Raw genomic sequence first — 27,415 nt, 5'->3', positions numbered from 1 at the left:
TAGCTGACTCCTATGTCCTGGCGACCAAAAAGTGATTTCTGAACTTGGGACAGAATGGTACCATTTGTTAATCAGTCTTGCATCTGAGAACATGGAAACGCACATGTAGATTATAAGAAAAATTAAGATACACACAGACTTGAAGGCTGTGATGGATGACTTGGACTTTACATTGCCAGCATGGTTCATAGTGTATTCTGTTTCCCTCAGTGGAGGACTGGGCCTTTTGAAAAGTTGAGCTATTTAGTGAGAGCGCTAGTTACTAAAAGCCTTTTTGAGCTGCTGCAGTGAGAATGGTTACTGTAAGGTCCATTTTGCAGGCTTCAAGCTATGCCTATCATAGGACATGACCTAATCAGCCAGGTTTTCCAGTAAGGACAAATATAGACACCCTGGTTTTGATGGTGCTGTTGCTACTGACAACCAATGTATTATTCATAGAGTTATCCAATTTGGCGTTCTATCAGTAGAAACAGTTGTAAGTGCAACTGTTAGCAGCTGGACTATTCCACACATCACTCGTATATGGTAGTGGTAAAACCATGTTGTGAATTAGTTGGATAACGGCCTCAAAATTTGGTTTAAATCAGTTGGTTATTTTATGAGTCTTTTTCTTGAACAGCTTTCTCTGTTAGAAAATGAGCAACCAACCCAGAAATGTGCCTTGCCCGTTCAGTGCATCCAGAGCTCTGTTCTCTTGTGTCAACAGGATTTGACTCTTCAGGCTCCCTTCCTATTATGTTGTGGGTCCTTGTGGCACGTAGGAGACAAACCATCTTGTCTCACAGATTGTACTGTCTCAGCTGCTTTGGATTTCCACCTGTTACCAGCGATCTCACAAGTCTCTTCCTCTGAATGTCAACACAAACTTCATTAGGGCCTGAGCAACTTCATCGGCTTGCTTCAGAAAGGTGCTGGTCTCCGAGATCTGCAAGGCAGCTGTGTGTTACAGCAGCTGACATTTGTGAAATGCTTATACACCTGATGTAGCAGCAAGGGCAGACACCAGGTTTGGACAGGGAGTAGTGCCGTCTGTGTTTGATCAATACAGCTGATGCTGTTTAGCACTGCTGTCCGGGGGAGGACAGTTATTTCTGCACCGACAATGCCCTTGGAAAGTCATGCTAGCAATGAAGCGTGGCTTGCTTCTATTGAAGGGTGTAGCTTTAAGTTTACGGGTAGGTGTTTATTGTGCAGCGGTGTAAGATGTTAATTGGTCCCCCTAGCTGTTGCCTGCTCACTGCTGGAAGGGTGTAAGGTCTGCTGTCTTTACAACAATTCACATCAGTCACTCTTCATCCAGTGCCAGCAACATTGTATAAATTAGAGGAAACTGGTGAGTTTAAATTGACTTGCCTAATTTTGTCTGGAATGGGTTAGGTGGCATTCAGTTGACTTCAGTGAAGCTCCACTGAAAATATCCTGTGGCAGAGCAGTAACAGCATCATAAATGACATTAGTCTCTGAAAAGGATCTCTCTCTGCAACCTGTTTTTATCCATTCAAATTATGATCCTGATTTCAAATTTTGAGATTGTTTATATTGTTACAGGCTGTATCGGTATCTCTTTCAGCTGTTAGTTCAGGTAAATAATTCATTTGTTCACTGTATCTGTGGTCAGTGCTTTCCTCTGTTGGACTCAGCTCTTTTTACTGCTTGTCACCACACCATCTTTCTGTAGTAGGAAAGTGCTGTAGAGCAGAAACATAGAATATTTAGAGCTGATGGCTTCATAGGATTTGAAAGAAACTTTGAATGCCTGCCTGACATTAATATCGTGGGCCACCTTAGATTCTTACCTAGGCACCTACTTTCACCTCTAGTTGTGCAGATGCAAAAAAATTACTTTCCCGATCCTAGAAATAGTTTGGCCAAGCAAATTTACATTTCCATAGGTTGTTAGGCAAATGCCCTGCTGCTGAACCATACTGCTTAATCAGTTTCTGAAATAAGATTCTCAGAGAGCCATTTTAAGGGCATTAAATCAATAACAATAATTGCAACCATTTCCATTTCTGTAGTGGAGCCTGCTAAGGGTCTGTTTGGGCCGGGGCCAGATTCTTTTAGACAGGTTGGGATATCTTCCTTGAAACCTGGCAATCTCGCATGCTGTTTGTCAGCAACTGCCTTGTTGTTCTGCAAGGTCAGATTTTACATCTACTGCCGGAAAGCTTCGCCGTGACACAGAGAACATAACACTTAAGAACCAATGTGTGGTAGGCAATGTTCTGGAGACGTGAGGTTAAAGAGAAGGCATTTCCTTTTTTTTAATACCAAGTGGAGACCATAATTGGGTTTTTTTCTTTGCTATTAAGTGAGACACTGGGAAGGGGAATTTGTTCTGCCGTGTCCTGGTGGTATGTGACCTTGTTTCACTTACGTCTTTCTACTGATGAAGATGCAGACAAACCAGTGTATTAGCAGATCTCAGCAAGTCTGGTAAATGCTGCCATTCTCTTTTTCTTTGTATTTCTTGCTTTTGTTGTAAGGAAAAAACTGCAGGTCAAAGGCTCCTTATCAGATGTTGATGGAAGGGCATTTAACAAGTTCATTGACTGGCTCTGGAAGAAATTATATGATTCTGAGTTCATCTTTGAAAATACGGTATTCAGAATGGAGACAGTATTACCCAGCGGTTACTGCACAAAATCTGATTGAATGTACACAGCTGAACACTTCATAAGATATGAATTGGGACTGTGGAAAGATAGGTATTCTTCATAAAATATATATTACTCCTTGTTCTTTTAGACCAACCTCACAGGAATAAGGCTGGGCTGTAGTTTTTACCACCAAAATGGTAAAATACACCAGTGATAATATCTTGTGTTGCTTGCATGAAGCATGTTTTCTACCCCAACCTGATCCCCAGCTACCTTTTCTTATCTCAGAAATTCAGTTTTAACTCTGCTGAACTAAACACAAATAGGAAATTATCTTTGTCCGTAATATGGTAAAGCCTTTTATTCCCAGTTGTTTTAACGGTACTGATAGAATTACTTCATTTTTTTTCCTAGCAATTAGGACTACATGACAGTTGAATATTATAGGTCATCGTCCTTCAGACTTTTTTTGAAGAACAGGCAAATGAAAACAGGAAATTAAAATAGAAATTTTTGGCAGTAGCCTGGAAATAAGCATTGTCCACTATGGATCTTGAGGTAGAAAATGTTGATGATAGCTTGGCAAGACTTGGGATTTTTGTTCTTTTTCCCTTATCTGTTATCTCTTTGTGGGCTTAGAATAATATAGAAGGTCTAGGTATTTTTAAAAAGTTTTTTAAAAATAATATATACTGTTTGAATTAATAGATGAGTGTTTAATCTCTGGTAGGCTATTCTTTATTTTTACAATAACCTGATAATCTTTTCTAGAAGTCTGGTGCAGAAGCCTGCATCAGAACAGAATTAAGGGATTGCACTTTTCATGGCATAACCTGCATTGCTTCTCCTTTACTTCATTAGTCATTATTAAGAGGCTTGAAAATACTGTTCTGTCCCTTGAAGCTTCTTGGAATAAAAAGGAGTTGATTGCTCTTGGTGATAAGAGGTAGTATAAGAGCTGCTTGAAAAGGGGGTATTTATTTTAAACTTTTTTTAATTGTTCAAATGAAATGTTCTTAAATTGTAGTCACTGCTTTTGATTCTCACTTTCCTCAGTTTCAGTCCTGCTGTCTTTTAACCAATAGAATGCTTTTCAATGTAAAGGATATATGTATTTCCATCTGTTTGTGTGTTGTCATTCCACATTAGAGGTGTCTATCTCAAACAGCTCTGAAGTAGGGGAGAGTTTAGTACTTGGTTTTAATCTCCTCTCCTTCTTCCCATTTAAATTTAACTAAATTAAGTTTAAATTCAACTAAATTTGGTTGCTATTTGTCCTCAAGGCCTATTCCCCCACTTGAGTTAAAGATGACCTTTTTTTGCTCCATCTTTTCTGCTCTGTGTTCTAAGTTGACCTTTTTTATTTTTGGCTATCTCTGCTGTTCTGCGTGTCTGGTTGTTTGTGCTGCACTTCTGCAGCATTTGAATTGGAGATTCAGTCCAAGAAATCATGCTACCGTTTTGCCAGAAGCTGACACCAGCCATCTGGTAAAATTACAATTTAGTATCAGTAAAATCCATAGTTTGGGGAAATGTACCTAAAATGACTTTTATGATTAGTGGACAGGAAAGAAACCGAGACAGAGAAGTCAGTTGGGTACTCTATAAATCACTTTGAGGTTTTCAGACCAAACGTCTTAATGGCAGTGTTCTTGCTGCCAAATGCTGGTTTGCTTTTGCCTTGAGAATAGTTTGCATTAATAATGAGCAACTCTGCTTGGAAGTTATTTATGTATTGCTCTTATGATACAGCTTTGCAAAGCTGGACCACGTGAGGTAACAGACTGTGTGAATGGATTCATAAAGTGGCTTAGCGTATCTTACTGCTCAGGTCTGTAGGTTTCCCCATTAGAAACGTATTCCAGCCTCAGGAATTCAGCATTGTTTATTAAGGTCGTTTTGGCCATACCGTGCTAGCCTGTGTGTTAAGCTTGGTGATTGTGAAATAGGTCTGCACTGGAACGAGGCAGGTTTTAATCACCAGTTTTGCCTGTATGTCACTGTGGGAGCAGAAGGGAGGTGACCACAACAGCTCTTGTTTGTGTGTATTCCCAGGGAGAGGTGTTCAGCTCGCTGTGCCTTGGGAGCTACGCTTGTCCTGCGTGTTCTGCATCGTTGAATGTGTGTGTGTCATGGTTTAACTCCAGCTGGCAACTAAGCACCACAGAGCCACTCGCTCACTCCCTCCTGGTGGGGTAGGGGAGAGAATCTGAGGAGTAAAAGTGAGAAAACTCATGGGTTGAGATAAAGATATTTTAATAAGTAAAGCAAAAGCTGTGCACGCAAGCAAAGGGAAACAAGGAATTCATTGTTCAGCCATCTGCGGGAAAGCAGGGCTCCATCATGTGTAATGGTTACTTGGGAGGACAAACACCATAACTCCAAATGTACCCCCCTTCCTCCTCCTTCCCCTAGCTTTTATATGCTGAGCATGACATCATATGACATAGAATATCCCTTTGGTCAGTTGGGGTCATCTGTACAGGTTGTGTCCCCTCCCAGCTTCTTGGGTGCCCTCTGCCTCCTGAATGTTAGCAGGCCAGTATGAGAAGCTGAAAAGTCTTAGCAACAACTAAAATATTAGTGTGTTATCAACGTTCTCATCCTGAATCCAAAACACAGCACTGTACCAGCTGCTAGTACGAAAATTAACTCTATCCCAGCCAAAACCAGAACAGTGCGTTAAACTAAGGTGGAGTATGTTTCTAATTTAAGACTTAAAGTGGTGATGAATTTACTGTCTTCCTAGTAAGCTATTACAGTGAGTAATTATCCTCATAGTTAACTCCATTTGGATTTTTCTCATTTCAGCATTCAGTGATTGGATCTTGCTTCTTGTTTATTAGATGAAATCCCTGTTTGCCTAGATAGTTGGGAGGAAAGTAGCTGTATCTCCATAGTAATCCCATTGCCTGTTTACTTAAAATAAACATTGCTGAATGATTGTTCTGGACTTCGTAGTTGAGATTTCTAGTACCTTCTGTTGGTACCTGTAGCTTAACTTGTGTGTCAACTCAGAGTTTTCCATGGCACAGTAACACTCTGGTATAGCTTAACCAAAGTTTACTACTAGAAAGCAAGACTAGCAGTGTCATCCTTGCCGCTCTTCGGGCTCCTTTCCTATGGATGAAAGGCATTAAGGTGCGTAAAACCATCCTAAGCAGTTATTCTGGGCTGCCAGGGAGTTCTCCACATGCAGTGATGTTGATGATGCTGTAAAACTGACCACGAGGATTTTTGTGATAGGGAATATAGGTGGTCTGGTCTGGAGGTAGAAAGACATATGTAGGAAAGTGAAACACAATGCTTAGTGCAGACCTACAAACCTTGTTTACTTACTTTTGGGGAAGAGGAGTGAATTGAACCCTGAAATTATCCAAGCCTGTTAAGGACTGCTTAGTCTCCTGTTGCACTGTAAGAGGATTTGTGATATTTTTTATTTTTTTTTTTGGGAAATACTGTATTACATGTGTATCTATTGTGAAGTAAGAGTTGTGATGATTCCGTTAGTACGTTTCTAGCCTTTGCTAAGTAGACATGCAACAGCATCTTTAAATTTGAAGAGAGTATAGTAAACTGCCTGCCTATTTTTCTAACCTGAGAATTTTTCAGCCCACATGCTTCTCAACTAATGTAACTAAAGATGCTCAGTTTATGTTCCTATAAGTATGATCTAATGTTTGCTTTTGGCAAGAAACTCTTCCTTGTTAGTATGCACAGAAGGCATAGTTTACATGAGACCAAAATACTAACAGATAAAAACTTGCTGTTCTAAATTGAGCAAACAAGCGTGCTTGTGCTATCTCACTAGCAATAGTAGCATAAGCTTCTTGTAGTAACGTAATTTGTGAAAAACAGGTATTCATTAATTATGCAAGGTAAGAATTCTTTATTTAGAAAGGTAAAAATTTTAGTACAGGAACCCAAGTAATGGTGTAGTTGTCAAAGCAGAAAGGATAAGGCAATGTAATTGAAAATTGTGTGCTTTACTTTTATAGTGCAGAGGTCCTGTCAATGAGAAAATGGACATTGCTTGATATTAAAGATTACGTGGAGGCATGGAGGATTATATGGAGAACTTGCTTGTTTTGTTTTCAATAGTTGCTGCAAAACTTGGCACCCTTTAAATAACTCAAAGCTTTTTTTTTCTGCTTTCCCTCTTCTGAGAAAAGGGAAGAGAAGCCTTTGATTAGTCACACATGATAGTTAACTTGTCACATTTTACAGCTTAATTCTTTTTCTTTAGAGTTGTTAGTGAAAAGAAAAACCAGCCATCTTCTGTATAACAGTCATTATTAATGTAACTACTAAAAATAACGTGATTGTTTATATGAACACAGTAAGATCAGTGATAATACTGATCTCCTCCTACTGTGGATTGTTGCCTCCCATGATATCTTTCAAGGAATTTAAATTATTTAATTCTAAATTATATCCATTCACTCTTCTTGATGAAAACATAACAATGCAGAATTAAAAATAAGGAGTAACTTTTGTACTTCTAATGTTGGTCTTGCTTTTCAGGGAGCTAAGAGGTATGAACAGGATTCTTGATAAACAGACATGAGCTCCCCACTTCTTCAATAACACTGTACCGGTGTTAATAACTTGTCAGTTTGGATATGGCTTTGAGGAAAAGGACTCTCAATTTCTTTTTTTTTTTTAGTACAGTTTTCTTATTACTGGGTGGTGGAGGCTTTCAACAATTTCCTCATGGGTCACTTTTGCATTTCCTTCTTATCTCCACCCCATCCTTACCACAGTACTTCACAGTACTTTCTTAAGTGTCCAATTTTAAGGTAAAAACATAACTTGTGTAACACACTATTCACTAATTATTTGCTATGATATTTTTCTCCATTTTGGAACAAGGAAAATGCAGGCAATTTTTTAAAACTTTCAAATACAGGAATTACGGTCATGAGTTACTTATGGAGAAGTGTTTACAGAAGAAAAAAATCAGTGGTTTCCTCTCTTCCTGTTATGTGCTGATTGCTTTAATTTTTTAATTTTTAGCTGTAACACATCCAGATTCTGTGTTTGTGTGGGCATGAACCCCGCAGGTTGTTGTGTCGCCCACGTGAATGGGATGAATCTGTGTGTGCGCTGCCTGTATACAGCAAGAAAGCATGTTGCACCTTTTGCAGCTTTTCCCCCTCTCTGCCTACAGTCACTGTCTGTGAGGGTTAAGTGAACCTGTGTCAAAGAGACTGGGCTTTTACAGTAACAGCTGAAAAGAGTCTTGTTCATCCACTTACTCATGCAATACAGTGTTACTTGTTTCTGAGTAAAGACTGAACATTAGAAGTTGATGTTCTGTGATGATGTTTAAATGTGCATAAATGGAGGTCATATGGAAACACTATGGAAAAAATAAATGTAAAGAGAAGAGGACAAAGACCTGTTAAACAAAAAAATATTATCTTTGATTCAACAGTTGAGTTTTAAGGAGGGTTTGGACATGTGCAGATGGAAATCTATGTATGAATGTAGCTGAAGGTCAGAAACAATCTGAGTGCTGGACTCTTCTTAGTGATATAAAATATCTTAAACTGCATAAAGTAATTAGGCATGATCATACATATTTTATCATCATCTAAACAAAAAGTATGTTGACTGCTTGTAGCTCAAGCTGTTTATTCTAAACTTTTGCTCATGAAAGTTCTATTCATCTCTCTTCTACATCTGATATTTCTTTACATCACTCAGTTTAAGTACTGCTAAATATACGTAAATTCTTACAGCAATTACTTATTTCCTAAACTACTTTTGTGATCTTATTCTGTAGTGGGTTTTGTGTGCTATTTCTTATTTTATCCTATATTAAATACATTACTTGTGTCCACCAAAAGAGGTAGGATTACGTGATAGGTCCTCTTTAGCCCTTGGCCTTCCAGCCCAGTGTTAAAACAAAGTTTTCTTTTTAATGGCTTCTGTGTGTTTGTCCCCATAACTGATAGTAAGGGACATTGCTCTGTTGTGCTCTTACTACCCATGTATTGTCAGCTATTGTCCCTCGTCTAAATCCATTCACTTTCAGCGGGGAATGGATCAGACTGGAGCAAAGTGTCTGGGACTGTAAGGGAGCACTGTGGGCCAAAAGGGATTGGGAGACTGAGGCATGGGATTAGAGAGGAAACTGTGTTAAGAGGCAGTCCAGGGAGAAAAAAAGTAAGTTGGGATGATGAAATAGGGAGAGAAGGGATCAGGTCTGTTGAAATAGGATTGTGGGGTTAATAGAGACAGGTGAGCAGAACAGGAGAGACATCTTACAGTAGAGCACATGTTGTGGGGAAACTGGAATTGTCTGTGTTCAGAAACATTCAGGAGGGGAGGTCAGGGCACAAGGACTTGACGAAAAGCCTCAGAAGGTAGATACAAAGTTGGGGCTAGATTACAGTGGGGAGGGGGATAATTAACTGGCCACACAAGAAGATTAGAGGCAGCTGGGCCTACTTAAATTTGCACAGGAAACTTTAATTGTATTTTTTTAAAATTTAGTGAATACTAAATCTGTTTTTTTTGTGTGCTGTCAGATTCATGTTTGACATAAGTAAGTAATTAGCGGAGCACTTTCATTTAGTGTTGGTTACTTTGACCACTTCGCACTGAATAAACAACGTGAATTGATTGTTAGAGAATCTACAGAGAGTGAAAAAGGGAGCAGGATAGCAGCACGTGGGCAGCTTCTCAAAGTGTCGGCAGAGATTTGCTGGGCAGGGTGATAGTAGAGCAGGAGCAGAGAATCTTTTTAGCTGCCAATTTGTTCTGGAGCTTGGAGCTGACCAAGAGATTTGAGGTGTGTATACGTTTGGAAGTAGTAGTTTATCATTCGTAGAAAAGGCGTGCATACTTGTAGAATGAGATGCATTGTTAATGATGTATTTTATTTTGATGAAAAGTTATTGAAAGTTTTTAAAGCTGTGTGTTAATCTTGCGCTAATCAACATTTTGTGCTGATGAAATATGGAAGGATTGTTTATTTTCCTCTTCTGTACAATGTATTCAACTCAGAATCTTATGACTTGAGGAGTTTGTCACTATAATCAAGTTTGCCACTGAGTAATGCAGCAAAATTATTCTCCTGTAACTTCTGTTTAAAGCTCCTAACTTTACTTTAAGTTGTGACTTTGTCTGAAGTATCTTGCCTTTGTTAAGTCCTTGCTTGAAGATAATTGTCCACTACCATAACCTATAATTCTTTTATAGGTGGTGGATTCTTCATTTGGCTTTTTATAGTTTCAGTTTCCAGTAGTTGCATGTGGACTGTTTTGGTTTGTTGCTTTGCTATTGTTCAGAATCTTTCCCATGTACAAACTGTGTAGCCAGTAATCGGATCAATATGTTAAACGTTTTCTTTAATACAGCATGTAGATTGCTTGCTTATAGTGTTTTGCATAGTTAGCTATCACGGCCATACAGTAAATTTTTTTTTCTTTTTTTCATAGAACATGGTCCACAATGTTATCAGTGTTAGCTGTGTGTTTTATTTCTACCTGCTTGATGCTGCATTTGATTCTCTTCGTGTGCATGTTTTTCAAATGGGCTTGACGTATCTTGAGTGGCTGGCAGGGCTGGTGTGTACCCCTGTGTGTTAGTCTGGATTTAGATCAAGAGCATCCTTTTAAAGTATAACTTCCTCAGCTGTCCCAGAGCACCTTCAGGGTGAAACTAAGCCAGAAGTAGTGCTCCAGCCGTGAGGGTCAGTTTGGGCTCTGGGGGTCAGAGCTGGTCTGGAAGTAACAGCCTTTTCCCCTCCCCGGAGCCCAGATCCTCGGGATGCTGAGTCTCTGCTTGGCATGTCTGCCCCTGCTGCTCTGTGCTGCTTGCTGATGTAGACCTCGCTTTAAGTTACCAACACACCAGTGTCAGTCTTGGGCAAAGTGTGCTTATAAGGTTTTTATTTTTCTTTCAGGAGGTAGATTGGGATGTTCCTTTTTTACCTTCTATTTTCCTCAATTGTAATTCAGTATTACTCAGTCAAATATACATCAGCTTTTTATGGGGTTATTTACATTAATATGTTAGGCAGGATTTAATCAAATATCTACAGAAGTTTTTGTGTTAGTCCAATTGTTTTTGTATATCAAATCTATAATCTCAAGATTTGTTCTGGGAGTGTCCACTGCCCATCAGCCATGTTGTGACTGTAACTACTTTGTCTTTTTGCTAATTGCTGTCATGATCAGTATTAACATAACTTAGGTTAGTATCCAAGTCAGTCGAACTCTTTAATTTCAAAGTTAATTCTTTAAAACCTTTTCAAGTTCTGCTATGCTTTGTTAAAAAAAAACAAATTTCCCCCTACCCCTCACACCCACCTCTCTGTACCCACCTCATTTCCCTTTTTTTTTCTTTAAAGTTTCAAGTGATAAAAAAGGAATAATAAAAAACAACAGTACTGATGGAGATTTCCTGATTATTCTCTGCCCCCCCCACCCCCAATTAAACATTTGTAACCTGCAAAAATGTGTGACAACTTCTCTATCTACTAGAGGGACAGAGGTATTTCGGCAGTAAGGCAAGAAGTGAAGTGGTCGCTCTTTCTTCTCAGTACAGAATCCAACCTGTTGCGGTAGATAGATCCGAGGAGTTTCTCCATAGTTTCCCAGTGTTGCTTGGTGTTTCTTACAGGTGGTTTTGAGCAACTGTAGTCCTGGGTTATTTTTATAATCTATCTTCTGTGCAAATTTAATGGATAAAGCCGAAGAATTCTGCTTAAACAGCATTTGATCTTCAATATAGATGGGGGGGTGTATTCTTCAGTTCTGAATTTACAGTTGGATCAGCCCAGGGACTTCCATTTTCCTTAGGGATTCCTTGTATTTTGCTTTTTCATCGGACCAGCTGCAAGTGTTGTGAAACTTACCTGGAAGTTGCCCCGTTCAGCTGAGTTTAATGAGTTTTGCATGTTTATGAGAAGTGTTGCCGCTGCACTGCAATGTTTTGGTGTCTGTCTAAAAGAATCTCTTTGCGGTCTGAAGTGGGTAGGAAAGCAACAGCTTTCCTCTCTGGATCTGCTGGCGTTTAGCTAATTTGAGTCATTTTGGGCTCTGAGAGTATGAATGAGGCACTGTACTAGCTGAAAACACAGCATTTTAGTGCTCTGGTAGTTGAATTGTAAACACACTTCTTCCTGCAAAATAATAATCCTGTCTTACTCCTATCGTATATAGGGAAATGATCATATCTTGTGTGTTAGCTGACAGTAGTTAATTCTGAGAGCACTTACGTGACAGAAGGCAGCTTTAATGTTTCAAATCTCTCAGATAATGTACATCCATCTGTTCTTTAGCAAATGCATCACCTCTTTGCATATTGATGATATCTGATGTAGCACTGCTTGTAATTAAATTTTGATAATGCATGTTACAGGCTTCTGGAAAAAACGAGTTTATTTGTGCAAATACAGAGTAAAACTGAAATCAGTTATGACTGGAGCTAATTTTGTGAACTGATGGTCACTACAAAAATGTAGGAATAATTAAAAATATATAATGTATGTTCATATTTTTTTAATGGACTGGAATTTTATTTGGGTATATTAACAGTAACAGTAGTGTTACTTTTGTCACCTAAGCATTTAGCAGAATCATGCATTTTATTCCTTAAGTATTTCAATGCCGACCTTTCATGTTGGTTGCTTATAGATACAAATTAAAAGTATGTATTAAATTATGGAAACAAATGCAGCATTTGCAATTTGTCAAGCCTGAACCAATAATTGATGCACATATTTGAAATAGTGTTGTTGATACTGAAAAAGCGCAATTAAAACTTTTAAGCTGCATTCATGGCTATTTAGAGAATTATTTGTGGTGGAAGCTAAAATTGCTAGATTGTGAAGATGTAAATGTCACTTGGTCTTTTTTTTTTGATTATTGATATTTACATGACTTAATGCTTCAAAAAATCCAAATCTTTTCTCTTTCCATGAGAAAATAAGATGCAGTGTTGTCACGTTCATAATGCCCAAACTGTGTAGCAAGCCTGATAAATAGGTTGTACTATCCTCAGATTATATATGTAACCAAATTTGACATTTGATGAAAGCGAGTTATTAAACATCACTCCAATATGCTAAGGTTTCTGGGCTTTGGGGAAAAATGTTACGTGAAAACATTTCTCTTCGATGCCATGAAGAGTACACTCTTTCTCAAGTGCTACTTACTGTATATACAAAATTAAACACATTCACTTTTGATGGCCCTTGCACTCAAGGTTGGAGTCGTCAGCTTCTGGTTTGGGTCATGTGCACCCCAGTGCCCTAATGCTTTTTTTTCCACTGGTAAAAGCAGGAGTTGGCACAGCCTCTGCTTGCTTCCATCACGTCTTTGTCTTGATGTGTGGAGCTTAATTGTCTTCTAGTGTTAGCTTCCAATTCACTGATTGGAGCTAATTGCTAGTGGACACTTTCTATGGAATATATATCCAGCTTTTGAGCTCATAAAGTTTTATTTGGCAGCAGTTGTCGTCTGGGTAGATATGTGGAAACTTGAGAACCATGTTTTTGGGATGTAAGTAACGTTTCCCTGAGGAAGAGGGAACAAGTGTGCAGAATCCCGTCTACAAATCCTTCTCAATGAAAGACTTGAAAAACATCTGTAAATGCATTTCTGTGGCTTTTATGGTACAACACAATGAAAATTACCTTAGAGCCGTGGTTTCTGGTACTTTCTTCCCTCCTCACTGTTAAGTTGAATGTTTTTACAAATGTTGTGGAGCAAAATTGGGGTTTATCTGTTCCACACCTCCATCATCCAAGGCTCTAGGGTTTTTTTGTTTTGATTTTTTTTTTAAACTATAAGAGATAGAGGACTTTCTAAAAAAAGGAAGGTGAGGGGGATGAGGTTGGGAAAGGTGAGGATATCTTCCTCTACTGAAGTGCTTATGGAAACTTATATCCTTTACTGCTCACTCAGCAGTCGTGCTCCCTTCCAGTATCGTATTGTTGCACTTTCTGAATCTCTCGCAGTGTAGCCTGCTGAGTGTGTGGGGTGGTCTATGGACACCCAAGGACAGAGGTTCTATACACAATGAAAAAGCTAGTTATTTTCTCTTTGCACATATTTTCATGTGCAACCTGTGAATTGACTGCTTGTTGAGTTCCTGTCTGACTTCACCTACTTATCGCATCACTAGAATCTGGGGGAACTGGAGTCACAATGTGCCAGCCTGAAAGGTTGTGTAGCTAGAAGTCTAATACCAAATTTAAGATCTAGCTAGACTGTGTTATATCCCGCTGGTTTCGTATATTGCTTGCACGCACATGTGTAGCTGAATGTGTGGATATTTGTAAATTGCTTGAGTATTTTTCAATTTCTATTAACATGCACCTAAATTTGACATTTTTTTTAACTTCTCAGAGTCTCATTTAACCATTCTTCTTATTCCTTGTTTCTTGGAATTTGAAGTTGTCAGGAGTAATACAATGAAATACATTTTTTATTAGATAAAGCATTAAAAACTTAGCTTTTGTAACTTCCCATTTTTTCTTTTTTTTCTCTCCTTAGAATGTGAAAGCATTTGCATCTTCAGATAGCCTAGCCAAGGTCCAAGAAGTAGCAAGCTGGCTTTTGGAAATGAATCAGGAACTGCTCTCTGTGGGCAGCAAGAGGCGACGAACTGGTGGATCTCTTCGAGGTAATGCTTCCTCAAGCCAAGTAGATGAGGAGCAGATGAATCGGGTTGTAGAAGAGGAGGAGCAGCAGCAAAGACGACAACAAGAGGAACAGCACATTGGGAGGAATGGGGAGATAGGAGAAGAACCTGGATTTGATGACAGGCATGAGTCTCAGCCGGAACAGTTAGAAGAAAATAACAATAGACTTATTACAGTGGATGAAGAATCCACTTGTAACCAAGAGGAAGAAGATGACGAACATGCTGGTGATCAAGAGGAGGAGGTGGAAGAGGAGGAGGAAATGGACCAGGAGAGCGATGACTTCGATCAGTCTGATGACAGCAGTAGAGAAGATGAACACGCTAACAGTAACAGTGTCACAAATTCCAATAGCCTTGTAGACTTGCCCATTCACCAGTCATCGCCATTCTACATAAAGACAAAGGTGAGAAACTACCTTTTTCTTATGTTCTTAATCCTCATTAACTCTGGATTTTGGAAAATAATTTGCATGTTTAACTTAAACTAAAGTTTTACAATGAAGCAAAGATTTTACTTCCTGAAGAGCTCATTATGCAGTCCGCAGACTATACTGTTTTAACTGTTAATAATCAAATTTTTTGCATGCATTTGACATGAACAAATGTGCCTATATGTTTTAAGGAACAGAGCTCTGATGACTATGTTCAAAAGATCAAGGTGTTTCTTTATAAATATTTTTACATGCTAATTCACACACTTATTAAGACCCTCCCAGCATTATTTATGATTTTTTCCTTCTCAAAGCAGGCAAGAAGGAAGGTAAGCAATCGTGGATATGTGGTGTTCTCTGAGAATATCTGGTTCACTTAGGTGAAAACATTGTAATGAAAAAAATAGGGTGGAATATTATAGAAACATCAGGTTCTTTCTTCTGGCCAGGTTATAGTGAGTTCATTGACAAAATATAGGTTAAAAACAAAAGTGCATTAGCCAGTCATTCAGTTACAAAGTCATTACATAATGTCATATAGTATCCTGCTCGTGAGGACCTTGTAAATTGTGTGCAATGATCGTTGAGAACTTCTGATGTGGAATAAGAATTCGGAAATAAATATTCGTATTTTTTATTGCTACTTGTATGACCTAACATTTTAGATTAAAAAAAAAAAAAGGGGGTTTTGGATTATAAACTCCAGTGTATATTGGCAGTTCAGCGTATTTTTCAAATTCTTTAGGACATAGGAAATCTCTTAACTCTTAGCAGCAGCAAAATCTGAAAGAATAATGAAAGAGGGGATACTGACTAATAAAAAAGAGGAGCTGGTAAGTGTTTTTGTGGAATAATGTTGTTCCGAAGTCTATGTACCAATTTTTCTTTCTTAATCATTAATTAGTAATAGAACACCTAGTCTCCTCTCACCTTTCAAAAAACAAAATGACAAAAACCACTCAAATTCTTACAATGTACTTTAAAAGAAAAAAAAACGTGATGTAAACCAAAATAAACCCACAAAAAAATCAGTTAACATAAGTTAACAGGGTTCCCTGTGTGTTTGAGTATGAACATCCATGTATAGAGATGGAGAATCAGTCTGGAAGATGCACTAGAACAGGTAAATAGGATAAGCATTTGCTTCTGCAAGCTGCAGCAATATGTTTTAACAAATATGTTTTTGGTAATAGCGATTATTATGCAATTCACCTGTGTGTTTAAAGTATCTCAGCTAATATCTTCGATTTTTGAAAAGTCATAATGTTTTCACATGAGATTTTGGTAAATTATATAATTTTCTATTGATAATTCTACTGTTCAAGGTACTGAAGTATATTCTTTCTAATTTGGAGTGAAATAGTACCATATTTCATGTCGTTCAAGTGGCTTTCTACAACTCAGATTCTTGTTTTTGTTTCTGCTTTGGTTTTCCTAGATGTAGTATTACTTACTGAGTATCGTATAACAACTTGCATCCAGTATGGACTCGATATTTCATGTAGGAAATGCTTACACTCAAAAATATGTTTTTAAGTTTCTGAATTGGAAACTTTTTGAAGTGTTTTGTAAATAACCATACTCAAATTATATACAGATAGAGCAGAGCGTAGTTTTCAGTGGTGGTCAGGTTTTTTTTCTTATGTCTGATAACGAATGCAAGTTTTTTCTTCCTTTTTTTAAGGTGTATTTGACATAAACTGAAACAAGCTGGTTTAGCCTGAAGGAAGCTGTCAGATTATTATTTTTTTTTTATATATAGAAGCACAATTTCTGTGGGGTCTGATAGTTGCTTTGCGTATTGCTTCCGTGCAGTGCTGGCCATTGTTGTCTGTGCTCCGTCCCCAGGCTGTGCTCCTGCAAGAACTGTTGGGGAGCTAGGTAGCGAACCTTATTTGAGAATTGTTCTTGATTCATGGTGCAGCTCTATTTTATGTAGTTTTAACTGCGTACATGAAGGATCAGCACAGGTTTGAAAGCTGCTGGAGCCGACACTGCTCTAGCTCATGGTTACACAGTAAGACTGACATAATGCAACATTATTGTTTCCAATTCATTAATAAACCAACTTTTAACCATAGGAACACATTCTGTGTTAAGAAATGTTGTAGAAAGATAGCTGTGCTGCAGCATGAATGAATTACCAGAGTAAAAATAAACATGATTCATTAAGATGCGGCTTTTGAGAACAAAAAGGCATGTTTGTAGACTCACCAGCTCTAGACGTTGTTTTTGGTTCTACCTGTTGAAGATAGACTCATCCTAGGAGACCTGAACCTGATAGACTTATTTTAGCTTTTCAGATATGCTTCTCAGCGTCTGTAGTCTAGTACAGTTCTCATGACTCCGGCTGAATTAGCTGCTCCCTTGCCATATGCTGTGCTCCTGTGAAACTTGCTGTGCACCGCCAGCATCGTCTGTGACGGCTCAGTCTGCTACTTACTGTTTGTGTGCCTGGCTCCTGGGAAGCATACATTCCTGATCCAACACAATTGCTACTTTAGTCTGGTTGTGTGTAGCAATATTGGCAACATACAGTTTTCATCACTAACAAATACGAAGAGATAATAGCGAGACTCAATAAAATAGCAACTGCTACTGCCGTAGGTGTCGTGCAACTCATCTCAACTTTTTGATATCTCCTCGTCCTTCTACTTTTTATTCCTTTCCTCATAAAGTACTGAATAAAGTCCCTTTCTAATCTGACTACTTTTTTGCTTATTGGCCTGCGGGATCCTGTGCGGTGAAGGAAGGAAATGGCAAGGTTCCCACATAACACCACAAAGTATGCTGCTTGCGTTTGCCACCTGTCACCTGGACTTCCACTTGACAGCAGCAAGCTAGCTGTGTTCTTCTACCTGATAAACTTCACCAGAAGCATCAAACCCATTATATGTATATATGCATCTTATAGATATTCATGTTTTTGGTAATGTTTATATAATATACATATAAAACTATATATAAATACTTAACTCATATTACTACTCTGTGCAAATGACTGAGGTGATTGTTGCCATAATGTGAAAACGGTATGACTAAAGGGCATGTGGACTTGAAATGAAAAGGCCGGTGGTTCAGGAGTGTCTTCATTACATTCACCAGCAACACTCAGGAATCCAGAAGGGTCCTTGTGGTTACCTGTTACCATTTCCTGCATAAAATGTTAGGCTGCCTGTATTGACTTCTGCACAAGCTAAAGTGTATTTTTAGAAAAATTTCACCATTTGAAAACAGGAAACAGTCCAGCAAGACAAATCTATGTCAAGCCTAGGTTAATAGCTTGTTAGTTATCATCAGTGTCTAAACTTCTGCACCTTTACTCTACTCTGCCTTCTTCCTGTTGTTAGTCTTTTTTTGACCATTACAATTTATTATTTTCCTGTTGTACTGAAGAGCTGTTTAACAAGAGGTTTTTTTTTTCCCTTGCATACATAAAGCAATTAAGTTCACCCTGAAAGGGCTCTTAAAAGTAAATAATAAGGATCCTGTGTCCATTGGGCATATCTTTCTATTTTTTTGTTCTCGTTATGATACTTCCCTGAATGCTCTCTCTGATTTTTGAACATCCATCTTGAATCATGGATATCACAACTGAGATTAAAACTCTGGTAGCAACTGTGCCAATGACAGGTAAATATACAGCATGAACAAATTTTAATTGTTTATATAACAAACGATTCCATTAACACTTTTGACTGCAGCATTACATTGGGATTTCATGTTCGACTGATTTGCCTAACATGATGCAAGCCTTTTTCAGAGAGCCTTGTGTGCTCTAAGTATGGCCTGTGTCCTTTGTACCTACATATGAGAGTTGACGCTTGGTTGTGTTAAAGTGACTAGAGTTTTCTCACATCCAGTGTACCTCATCAGATCCTTTACCGTTTGTTATTTTTTGCTTGCATTGATCTGGCCTATCAAATGCTGTCATGTCTGTTATATAAAAATATTAAATAGCACAGGAGGGCAAAGTAAATAATATGTGCGCGACTCTTACAGAAACAAGCGCTTGATGCTGATTCTTCACTGATTGCATCGTATTTGTGGCATCCATTTCCAGTCCTCTGTGATGACTTTCTGTTGCGTGAGTTCCTAAAGTATGGTCATGTAACAATTAATCACAATATAGGCGAACAAATACATTTGCAGTGCATCACATATTTCATAGCAACTGCTCTTACGTGCATTTATCTCTCAGTACATGTGGCATTCTGTAGTATTGCAAGGACAAGAAAGTATTACTGGTAGTCACCGTCACTGGGGAATAGCTCATGTAAATAAACATTCTTGCTTATTTTAGATTTAAATTGTTTGTCTGCCTCTGTTCATACTCTTGAAATTGTAGTATTAACAAATATATCATGCCAGCAATATTTTATCTTTATCAAAACTGGTGTTTATGACATGGGTGACAACCAGTATGTTTTTATGGAAAAATTGGCATCAGTGCTGTTAATTCTATTCTATGTCGACCATTGCATTATTTTTATCTTGGACTGGGTTTCAGCCTGTGGGTATCCAGGTTGTACTCTGTTTCCTTTTTCAAATTTTTTTTCTATGTATCATTAGGTTTAGTTGACATTCCAGAAATATTTTGATTGTTCTAATTCTTAAAAATAATTTTGATCATAATATATATAATCTCTAACTCATTCCATTTTTGTGTGTCTTTTAGTTTGCTTAACTGTTTCTACAACTCCCAGTTTTGTAGTTTTTAAATATTAGTGACTGTCATCTTCAATATACTTAAATTTTTTGTTTTTAATTGAGGCTTTCAGTTTTCAGCAAGATGAGTTGGTTTTCTTTAATTGTTGTGAACTTTTCTTATTTGGAGGAATATTGCCTTCTTGATTATCTTAGAAATTGTTTGTAAACAGTTAAAATACTTTACAGATTCATTTAGCGTTGGCTTGTATTTGATGTATTTTGGAAGCGGGGAAGAAAGTCATGATCACTTATACCCAAGCTACCATGAATTGAACTTTGTGCTGTTAGTTTTTCTTTATCTAAAATTCTACATTGCATTAATTTATCTTTATCGAAGATTCTAGATTACATAGTACTTTTAATATTAAATGTGTCTAATGGTGAAGCCACCTTAGTTAGGAAAATAACCAAGTTAAAAAACAAAAAAAAAAACAAAAAAAAAACAACAAAAACAAACCAAAATTAACCCCATGAATTCCTGAGAAGGATTAGCTGCATTCGTTCCAGCAAATATTGTCACAGTTTTCTATGATTAAGCAAAATAACTACTTCATATCAGACTAGCAAGTGTGAGATTTCCAGAGGCAGGTATAGATGTGCTCTGGGTCAAACTGTGGTATCAAGGCATGTTTCCTTTCTTACTCCCCCCTTGCATGCTTGAAGTTGGTCTCTGTGAAAAGAGGAAAAAAATCTGCAGATTATACAGAAACCAGAAGATGTGATTTACTGTGTTCATGGCAAAAAGTTATATTGTACACGTAGGAAAGAGTTGTTGAGAGATATGCAAATAGCAGCCCTCTTTCATCTTAAAAGCATGCCTGTCACTTTAGGCAGACACCATCTTGAATTTTCATAGAACTTCTTTTCATACCACGCCCTCCCATTCGAGGTGGGATTCCAGGAGCCATTTCATATTTCTCCACAAATTGTGTTTTGAGGGGAGAATACACACCAGAAGGCACTAAAGGTACTTTCATGTATTCTGTAGGGACCTGAATTTTAAAATTCAATTGAGCAGGTAGAGCCTGAGGATTGTTAACTGGTGTGTGGCCATTTTTCTTGTTATGGGTTTCAGGAAACACATTTGGGTGCTCTGCTTGTCTGGAGGGATGTCTGAAGGAGCGTTTGAGCCCATCTGTGGGAGATTCTCTTCAACATTTATTTCCTTTTCTTCTATTGAGTCTGTCATGAAACTTAGCAAATTAGGGTATATGAACGTGAAATGATATCTGTGTGCCAACTGTTTGGATTGTGATGGTGACTCCTCAATAGCAGTCAGACATTCTGCGTGCAGAACCCTCCACTAAATTTCCAAATTAGTGTCCTCTTCAAATGCAGGTTTGCTTGTTGCAGGATTGTGGGCTGAGTCGGTGATTGCTTTGTTGGTTAACCAGAGCTTCCTAAGAAACAGAAAACAGATTAGCTAAATGAAGATGAAAAATTCTGGTATAGTTGGATCTACAACCACAAAAAACACTTTGATACCCCTTCAGCAGTTGCCATATTTGAGTATTTCCTTCGTTGCTAAAGGTAGTAAGATGATTTTTTTAATAGATGCCTTTCATATATAACATATATTACATATAACAATGGTAAAAGCTGAGAAGCAGCTTAATTTTCTTGTAAAAAAGGTGTGCTTTGATTGCAGCATCTTCTGATTCCGGGTACCATACTGTCTGTTTGGCTGTAAGTCACTGGGTGTGAGTGTGTAAGTAATGGTGCTCTTTTCTTGCTTGTTTGTTGACCCCGGAGAATGGAGGAGGAAGAGACAGAATGAATAAACTGGGTTAACTTGAGTGGAGCTAGAACAGGACGTCCATGTCAAGTTCTGAAACAAATCTAAAGCCACGCTCACATACGTAGCTTTGAGCTCTCAAATAGCGCAGACTGGGACAGGTTTTTTTACTGTGAAGTGCTTGGTCCAAGCTAGTACATAGAGCCACAAGGATATAAAGGATTTATTTTTTTCAGTGATTTTTGGCTTTTTACAGAAGGATAGCATTAATTTTTAAAAGCAAAGAAAATTTAAGATTGTGTTAAGCAGTTTGTGTATATGTGAAGTGAAGAGGGACTCCTGTGTCAAAGTCTGCAGTTATTGTCAGAATGTTAATAGACTAAAAGCCTTGTAGGGGTAGGGGGAAATAAAGGATGATTAGAGAAATGCTGATCCCTGGAAGTAGTTTTTTGCTTTGTGTACAGGCAGTACACACAATTGAGAGAAGGTTGGAATATTGTGTGTAGGTGGGGTGGTGTTATTCTAACAGTGTATGTTAATATTTTTTTTCCTATTCTGAGCAGCAGAGGGGGCTGCTATTGCTTTGCTGCAGCCCTACGGAGACTTATGCAGTGTTCCTTTGCAAAGGTTTTCACTGCCCTTGCAACTAAAAACTTGAAGCGTGTTTTTTAAGTCTGGGGAATACATACAACTGGAGCAGAAGGACTCAATATTTCTCATTTGTGAAGAAATCTGTTTCCAGTGTATGAAATGATGTAGGAATATTTCCTTTAAAGAGAAGTATTAAACATTTTCAGATGGCTTGTGTGATAAGAATGGAGTATATAGTTCTCTGCTAGGAGTTCACAGGAGAAAAACTTTATATGATAAAGAGAGATTCTTTTTTTTCATCTTTTTTTTGCTGGGATCACACATAGGGTATGTAGAGTCTTCATGCCTTTCGTCTCCTGAGTTGCCTTAACAGTCAATGCTTTAAGGAGTTTTTAAACTAAGGAATAATTTGGCTAAAGCTGTGTCAAAAAGGATATAGGTTAAGAATTGCTCTGATTGTTAAAAAAAATATTAAAATACATTAGCAATATAACTTTTTTCCTTTTGCTTCTCCCTGGGATTCTCCTTTTTAATTAAAGCTTCTTTTGCATTGCTTTCTTTAAAAGCTTAGGAACTGGCAAATTTTCTTCTTCCTTGGTTATTCTGAACTACAGCACTAAATATAATGAGTTAAATAAGTAAATGACTCAAGGTAAACAATAAATGGTCTTTACAACTGTCTGTCAGAATGACTTTTGCCTTACTGTGACAATTAGTTATTTTGGAGCAAGTTCTGCTGTCTTAAACTTATTTGTTTTACTCTTCGGTTACTGAGCCTTATTTTTGTATTGGATTATAATAACATTAGAAATATTCATACTCTGAGATTAATATCAATCAGCACTTTTAACCTTTGACTTCTTTCTCATTTATATACTACACAGTTTAGTTGCTAATGATTCCAAGCATGCAGGATCATTTGGAAAGGTTATGCAACTGTCATTAAGATGTAGTTTGTTAAATATTAAAGCATCCGTGGAAGGAATGCAGATTCTCAGTTTCTCTGTATACAGCAAGGTCCTTCCCCATCTGTATTAACCTGCATCACGCTTCTTTACTACAAGTACCAGCACTTTTGAAAAGTACTTCTTGCTTGCTCTGCTTTTACTTGACCGTGCTAAGCTAAGACCGTGCTTCATTTGCTGCCCAAGGCTTGCAGAGGTTTAGCTGTACTTTTGCCTTTTGTAAGTAGAATTGCTCTTACACCTTCACTTGCAGGTAAAACTGGTGTTAAATAATTGCCGCTCTGCTAATTTCCCTACTCTGTAAGCAGATCATGAAGCTTGCTAATTGATACGTGGGCTCTGCTTGTAGTAAAGGGGTTATCCCTGTTATAGTTCGTAGGTCGTCTAAGAGCTTGGTTATCCAGTTCAGCTTTCTCATACAAAGTTCTTGAAATACCTAGTAATTAAATTTAACTGTTACGTTAAACTGCCACTTGCAGTCAAAGGACAGGAATTTCTTTTATAATAAATTCTGTTTTTTTCTTTCCCTTAATGAAGTGCGTCTTACCTCTTTTCAGTATGATTTTACAAATATTACTACAGAATTAAATGACAGTGTTAATGTGTAATTTGTGAAGTAAGTAATTGTGTATAGAAAGAAAAGTCAAGAATATCAGTGCCTGGGAAGGAGGAAAAGTAGTTTAACAGAAAACATTGATGCTGACAGTTTGGGTCATAGTTTTGATTACAAGATTGTATTTAATAAGTAGATTTTAATTGATTCCTTGCCCTCCCACCCCCCCATGTTTTTTGGTGTGGAAAGAGAGAGTGCTGATTTAGTTTCTCATTTAGTTTTCTGTTACAGAGATTGCTTACTAGACTAAAGAACTAGCTGAGCAAGGCACAAGCAATTTTCTACTTCTGTGCCAATAACTGAGGTCAGTCTTTCAACTCCAGTCAAGGGATTGACCTCAACTAGCTACGCTGGAAAATAAACCTACAGAGCTTTTGATTGTGGCAGATTTGTCTGTACAGGTATCTGACAAGGTACATTTGCACCTTGTTTGCAGTGAAGCCTGCAGCTCAGAGTGTATACCTTCCTTATTTCCTGGTGGTTCTTACCAGACACGTCCAGTAGTTTCTTCTGAATCTGTGCGTAATTCTTTTGTAGCCTTGTTGGTTGGTTGTTCATAGCTGTTGTTTCCAGCAGTTCCCTAAAGCAGAAAAAATGCCAGACACCTTTTAGGGGGATGGGGAAACAACCGCTTGGTTTAGACTTGCTCAGTATTGATGCATTGCCACAAGGTTGTGTTGACTTGAATTGTCTTTTAGTTGCTTGGCCTAGGCAGAGCTCCTTAAAGGTAAGTATTGAAAAGGAACTTGCTCAAACTGCTGTATCAGTTTACTTTACGTAGAATAAATTAAATTGATACCTTCAGGATAACTACCTGAAGCAGCGTCTTGTAGTTGCACACTTTTTCATAGGCTTTGAACTAAGAGTTAATTAGGCACCTACATGGTTTTTGCTCTGCATCTTTGCTCTCAAAATGAAAATGAGCTTTTTTTAAAAAAAAAAAAAAAAATAAAAATGCAGTAATACCATTTCAACTCACCAATTATATGGCAACAACATTATGAAGTAGAAATCATGAAAATGTGCCTGGGAATACTTTCAGTATGCTTACTGTTGTTGGGATACATGGCTTGTCTAACAAATACATTTGGGAGCTCTGCCCCACTTAAATATGCCATTTGTTCCTTATGCTGTTCTTGACTATGTGGCAGGTGCTGTTGCCTGATGTGATCGTTAGCCCAAATATCTCCAGCCTGTAGTGATACAGCTGTATTTACTGAGCATTTTGTCAGCAACAGGATGCTGTTGCTCTGAGTGTCAATTTTAAGCTGCTTCACCTTTTGGGGCTTAAGTCCAGTTGGTATTACTGGTTATGAAACTTGATGCGAATGGTGAATCCAAGTGTGAAGGAAGTAAAACTTTTGCTGGTGAGTTAGTTTTTGGTTTTGTTGACACCCCCTCTTCCCAAATGGAAGGTGATAAATATTCTTTTGGCTATGAATTTGAAGTGTAAGTCTAAAAATATAAGTTATGATCAGTACATTTCTTGTGTTCACTGATGTTTTATACTTATAAAATGATGAAATCTGAAATAAGCTTAGAGGGACAGAGGAACAGAAGGTGATCTGAGGACCAGAATTATGTTTAACAGCTGCTGCAGGACTAACATTTTTTCCTGATGCATTTCTCTCTCACTGTAATCTGCAAAATAGCTGTACATCCTTTATTTCTGTAGGAGACTTTTCATTATCTGCAGAACATGTTGCTATTCAGCAAACTGTGCACAGTAAAGTAATTTACATATCTTTACAAATTCTTGAGTAGAAGGAGGAAAACTAGACAATGTCAATTTATATGCTAGTTTAATCATTTCTGAACAGGCAGAATGCTTAAAACTGAAATTTCCAAGCTGTTTTAGCAGAATGTTTGAACAACCAGCATCTAATGTCTATTGACAAAGGAATGATTTTTGACACATGAACTGTTTTTCTGTGGTAGTATATGGTGTCTGATCTGTGCGTAAAGCTATGCTTGTGTAGCAGTGATACAACATGTATTTTGTATAGATTTATTAATCTGACATTACTTTTTGTTCAGGTTGCATGTGAATATTATATTGTTTCCCTTACTGGTGAAATTTCTATTAGAAAAATCCATATAAAACCTAGAACCAGTGTTTCTATAAACTGTTCTCTTTGTTGTAAGCATCTGCTCCTTTCTTGTCCCTAGGGTGGTTAATGAGAACACCGTCTAAACTTCATAAACTTTATGCAAATTTTGCTAGATTTCTGCCCATTGTCTCCTGGCCAAACAAGTTCAAGACTTCACAAAATTGCTGTAAAATGTGCTTTATGTTAAAATAATCTCTATAAAACTTTTTGTGCATTGACTCGGTATAGTGCAACTTATGATGTAATGTTACGTATAATTAATCGATACTGAGATTTTAAAGGTTCTTGTGCATGGATGGGTATCTCCATAATAAGCACTGAAATACAAGTGGAAGATATTGCTGTCAGGCATCTCTTCTGTTCTTACTTCTCTTATTTCTTCTTTCTCCTCATCTTGCTAATTCTAAATTTTGTTTCTTTAGTTTGTAACAAGAATTGGGAAGAGGGAGAGGATCTGAGAAGGACACAATTACTAAGGAACTACAAAGATTTCTATCCCAAGTCAAGCTGGTCCAAACCAACTACTTTACAGAACCTTACTTATTTTTATGCTTGTTCTTACTAAAAGTTCATGTCTCCTAGTGACTTTACTATCTGACTGTATATTCCACAATATAAAAAGAGCAAATAGTGATTTTTGGTAATATTCAATGTAATTCAGTCTTGGGAGACAGTGGCTGTGCTTTTCAGCTGTGTCATGAAATATTGCTCTGTTAATGCTTATTAAATTTTAATACGTTTGTTGAATCCCTGGTGCATCTGCTAAAGTGGAAAATGCACCGAACACCACCACAGATTGCCAGCAGGGATAAATTCCACCTTATTCATCATCAGAAGTCATTACTACTTTTAAGTAAAGTGTGAGCAACGTTTCCTGTAAGTGCACATCGCATTCTTATTCCTATGTCATCCAGCCACTGGTTTTCTGTGTTTGGAAGTGGCCAGGTGACCCTTTGTTCTTCTCACTTAAATTATGGAGTGTCCCTTGATGATGGCAGCTATCATGATCATTATTGACCCAAATATATTGAGTACTTAAAAAAAATTAAAAACCAACAAATAATAAACGCTCTTTTTGCCAATGTCATAAGTCCTTCAGTTCTGATCCCTTGGTCAGACTTTTCTAAAGCACACAGAAAATAATTCACTTAATTAAAATGAATAAATAAAAATGAAATTAAGAAAATGGAAGTGACACACCTGAATGGAAGAAATGAGACTTAATATTGTTCATTATGGATCCCTCATCCTTGCCAAATGTAATAATGTCGTTCCTTCTCTTTAAGCTGGACTTCATCCAAAGCAAGGACACTTTCAGTTGTTACCCTGAAGTGTTCACCCATCTACACAATTTTTGGCTTTGGTGTAAACTGCTAGTATTACATGTCCTACAGCAAGTACACTAAACGCTGTGTTTACGTGCATGCATGTGTATCTGTTTTGGAGGACAGACTGTTGAAACTTCTGACGCTGTGCCAGTCAGACTTTGGTACTGCTGCACTGCACTTTGCTGCCAGGGTTTGAAGTCAGAGTATCAGACAGCCAGTAAACTCAAAGATGGATTTGGTTGTTCATATACAAAAAGTCAATTTCCGTTAAATACTCATAAGCATTTTAAATAATAACTAATATTTGAACAAATCGAAGAAAGCCAGTGTTTATTAAATAAAAATACAGGCAAGGCTTTCCTTTCCTCTAAAAAGGAAAAAAAAAAGAGTGGGAAAAAAAGACAAATAAAAGATCAAGGTGGCAACCATACCAACCAAGAGTGCCAGTCCTTCCACAAAGTACCTGCTTCTTTCTGTAGGCATTCTTTAGGCATTCTTTGCTTCGCATATCTTGAGCTTTATGAATAGCCTCACACCCCTTTGCAGTATGCTGTTAACCAGCTGAAAAGGATTATATAGCTTAATTTGGTGCTATCAAATGAATACCAGTATAACAATCAGTTGTTACATTTGTTAGATTTATGTGCATTGTACAGTTCTAGTA

The 27,415-nt window shown here is 37.6% G+C and overlaps 1 protein-coding gene across 4 annotated transcripts in view; it reads left to right on the top strand.

Moving 5' to 3' along the window:
- Window positions 1–27,415, top strand: part of FBXW7 (F-box and WD repeat domain containing 7) — a 182,702-nt gene that overhangs the window by 64,830 nt on the left and 90,457 nt on the right. For 2 of the 4 annotated variants that reach the window (XM_074589655.1, XM_074589659.1), the window contains exon 2: window positions 14,117–14,671. In XM_074589655.1, the coding sequence (XP_074445756.1) occupies window positions 14,186–14,671 (486 nt within the window). In that variant the 5' untranslated portion in view covers window positions 14,117–14,185. Of the gene's footprint in view, window positions 1–13,749; window positions 14,672–25,845; window positions 27,275–27,415 lie in introns of those variants that run through there. The other 2 variants (XM_074589660.1, XM_074589656.1) reach the window with 2 other exon arrangements.

The sequence above is a fragment of the Larus michahellis genome, chromosome 5 (genome assembly GCF_964199755.1).
Source record: "Larus michahellis chromosome 5, bLarMic1.1, whole genome shotgun sequence".
Classification (NCBI taxonomy): domain Eukaryota; kingdom Metazoa; phylum Chordata; class Aves; order Charadriiformes; family Laridae; genus Larus; species Larus michahellis.
The sequence above is the reverse complement of the archived record's forward strand: the minus strand, read 5'-3'. Positions and strand labels throughout refer to the sequence as shown.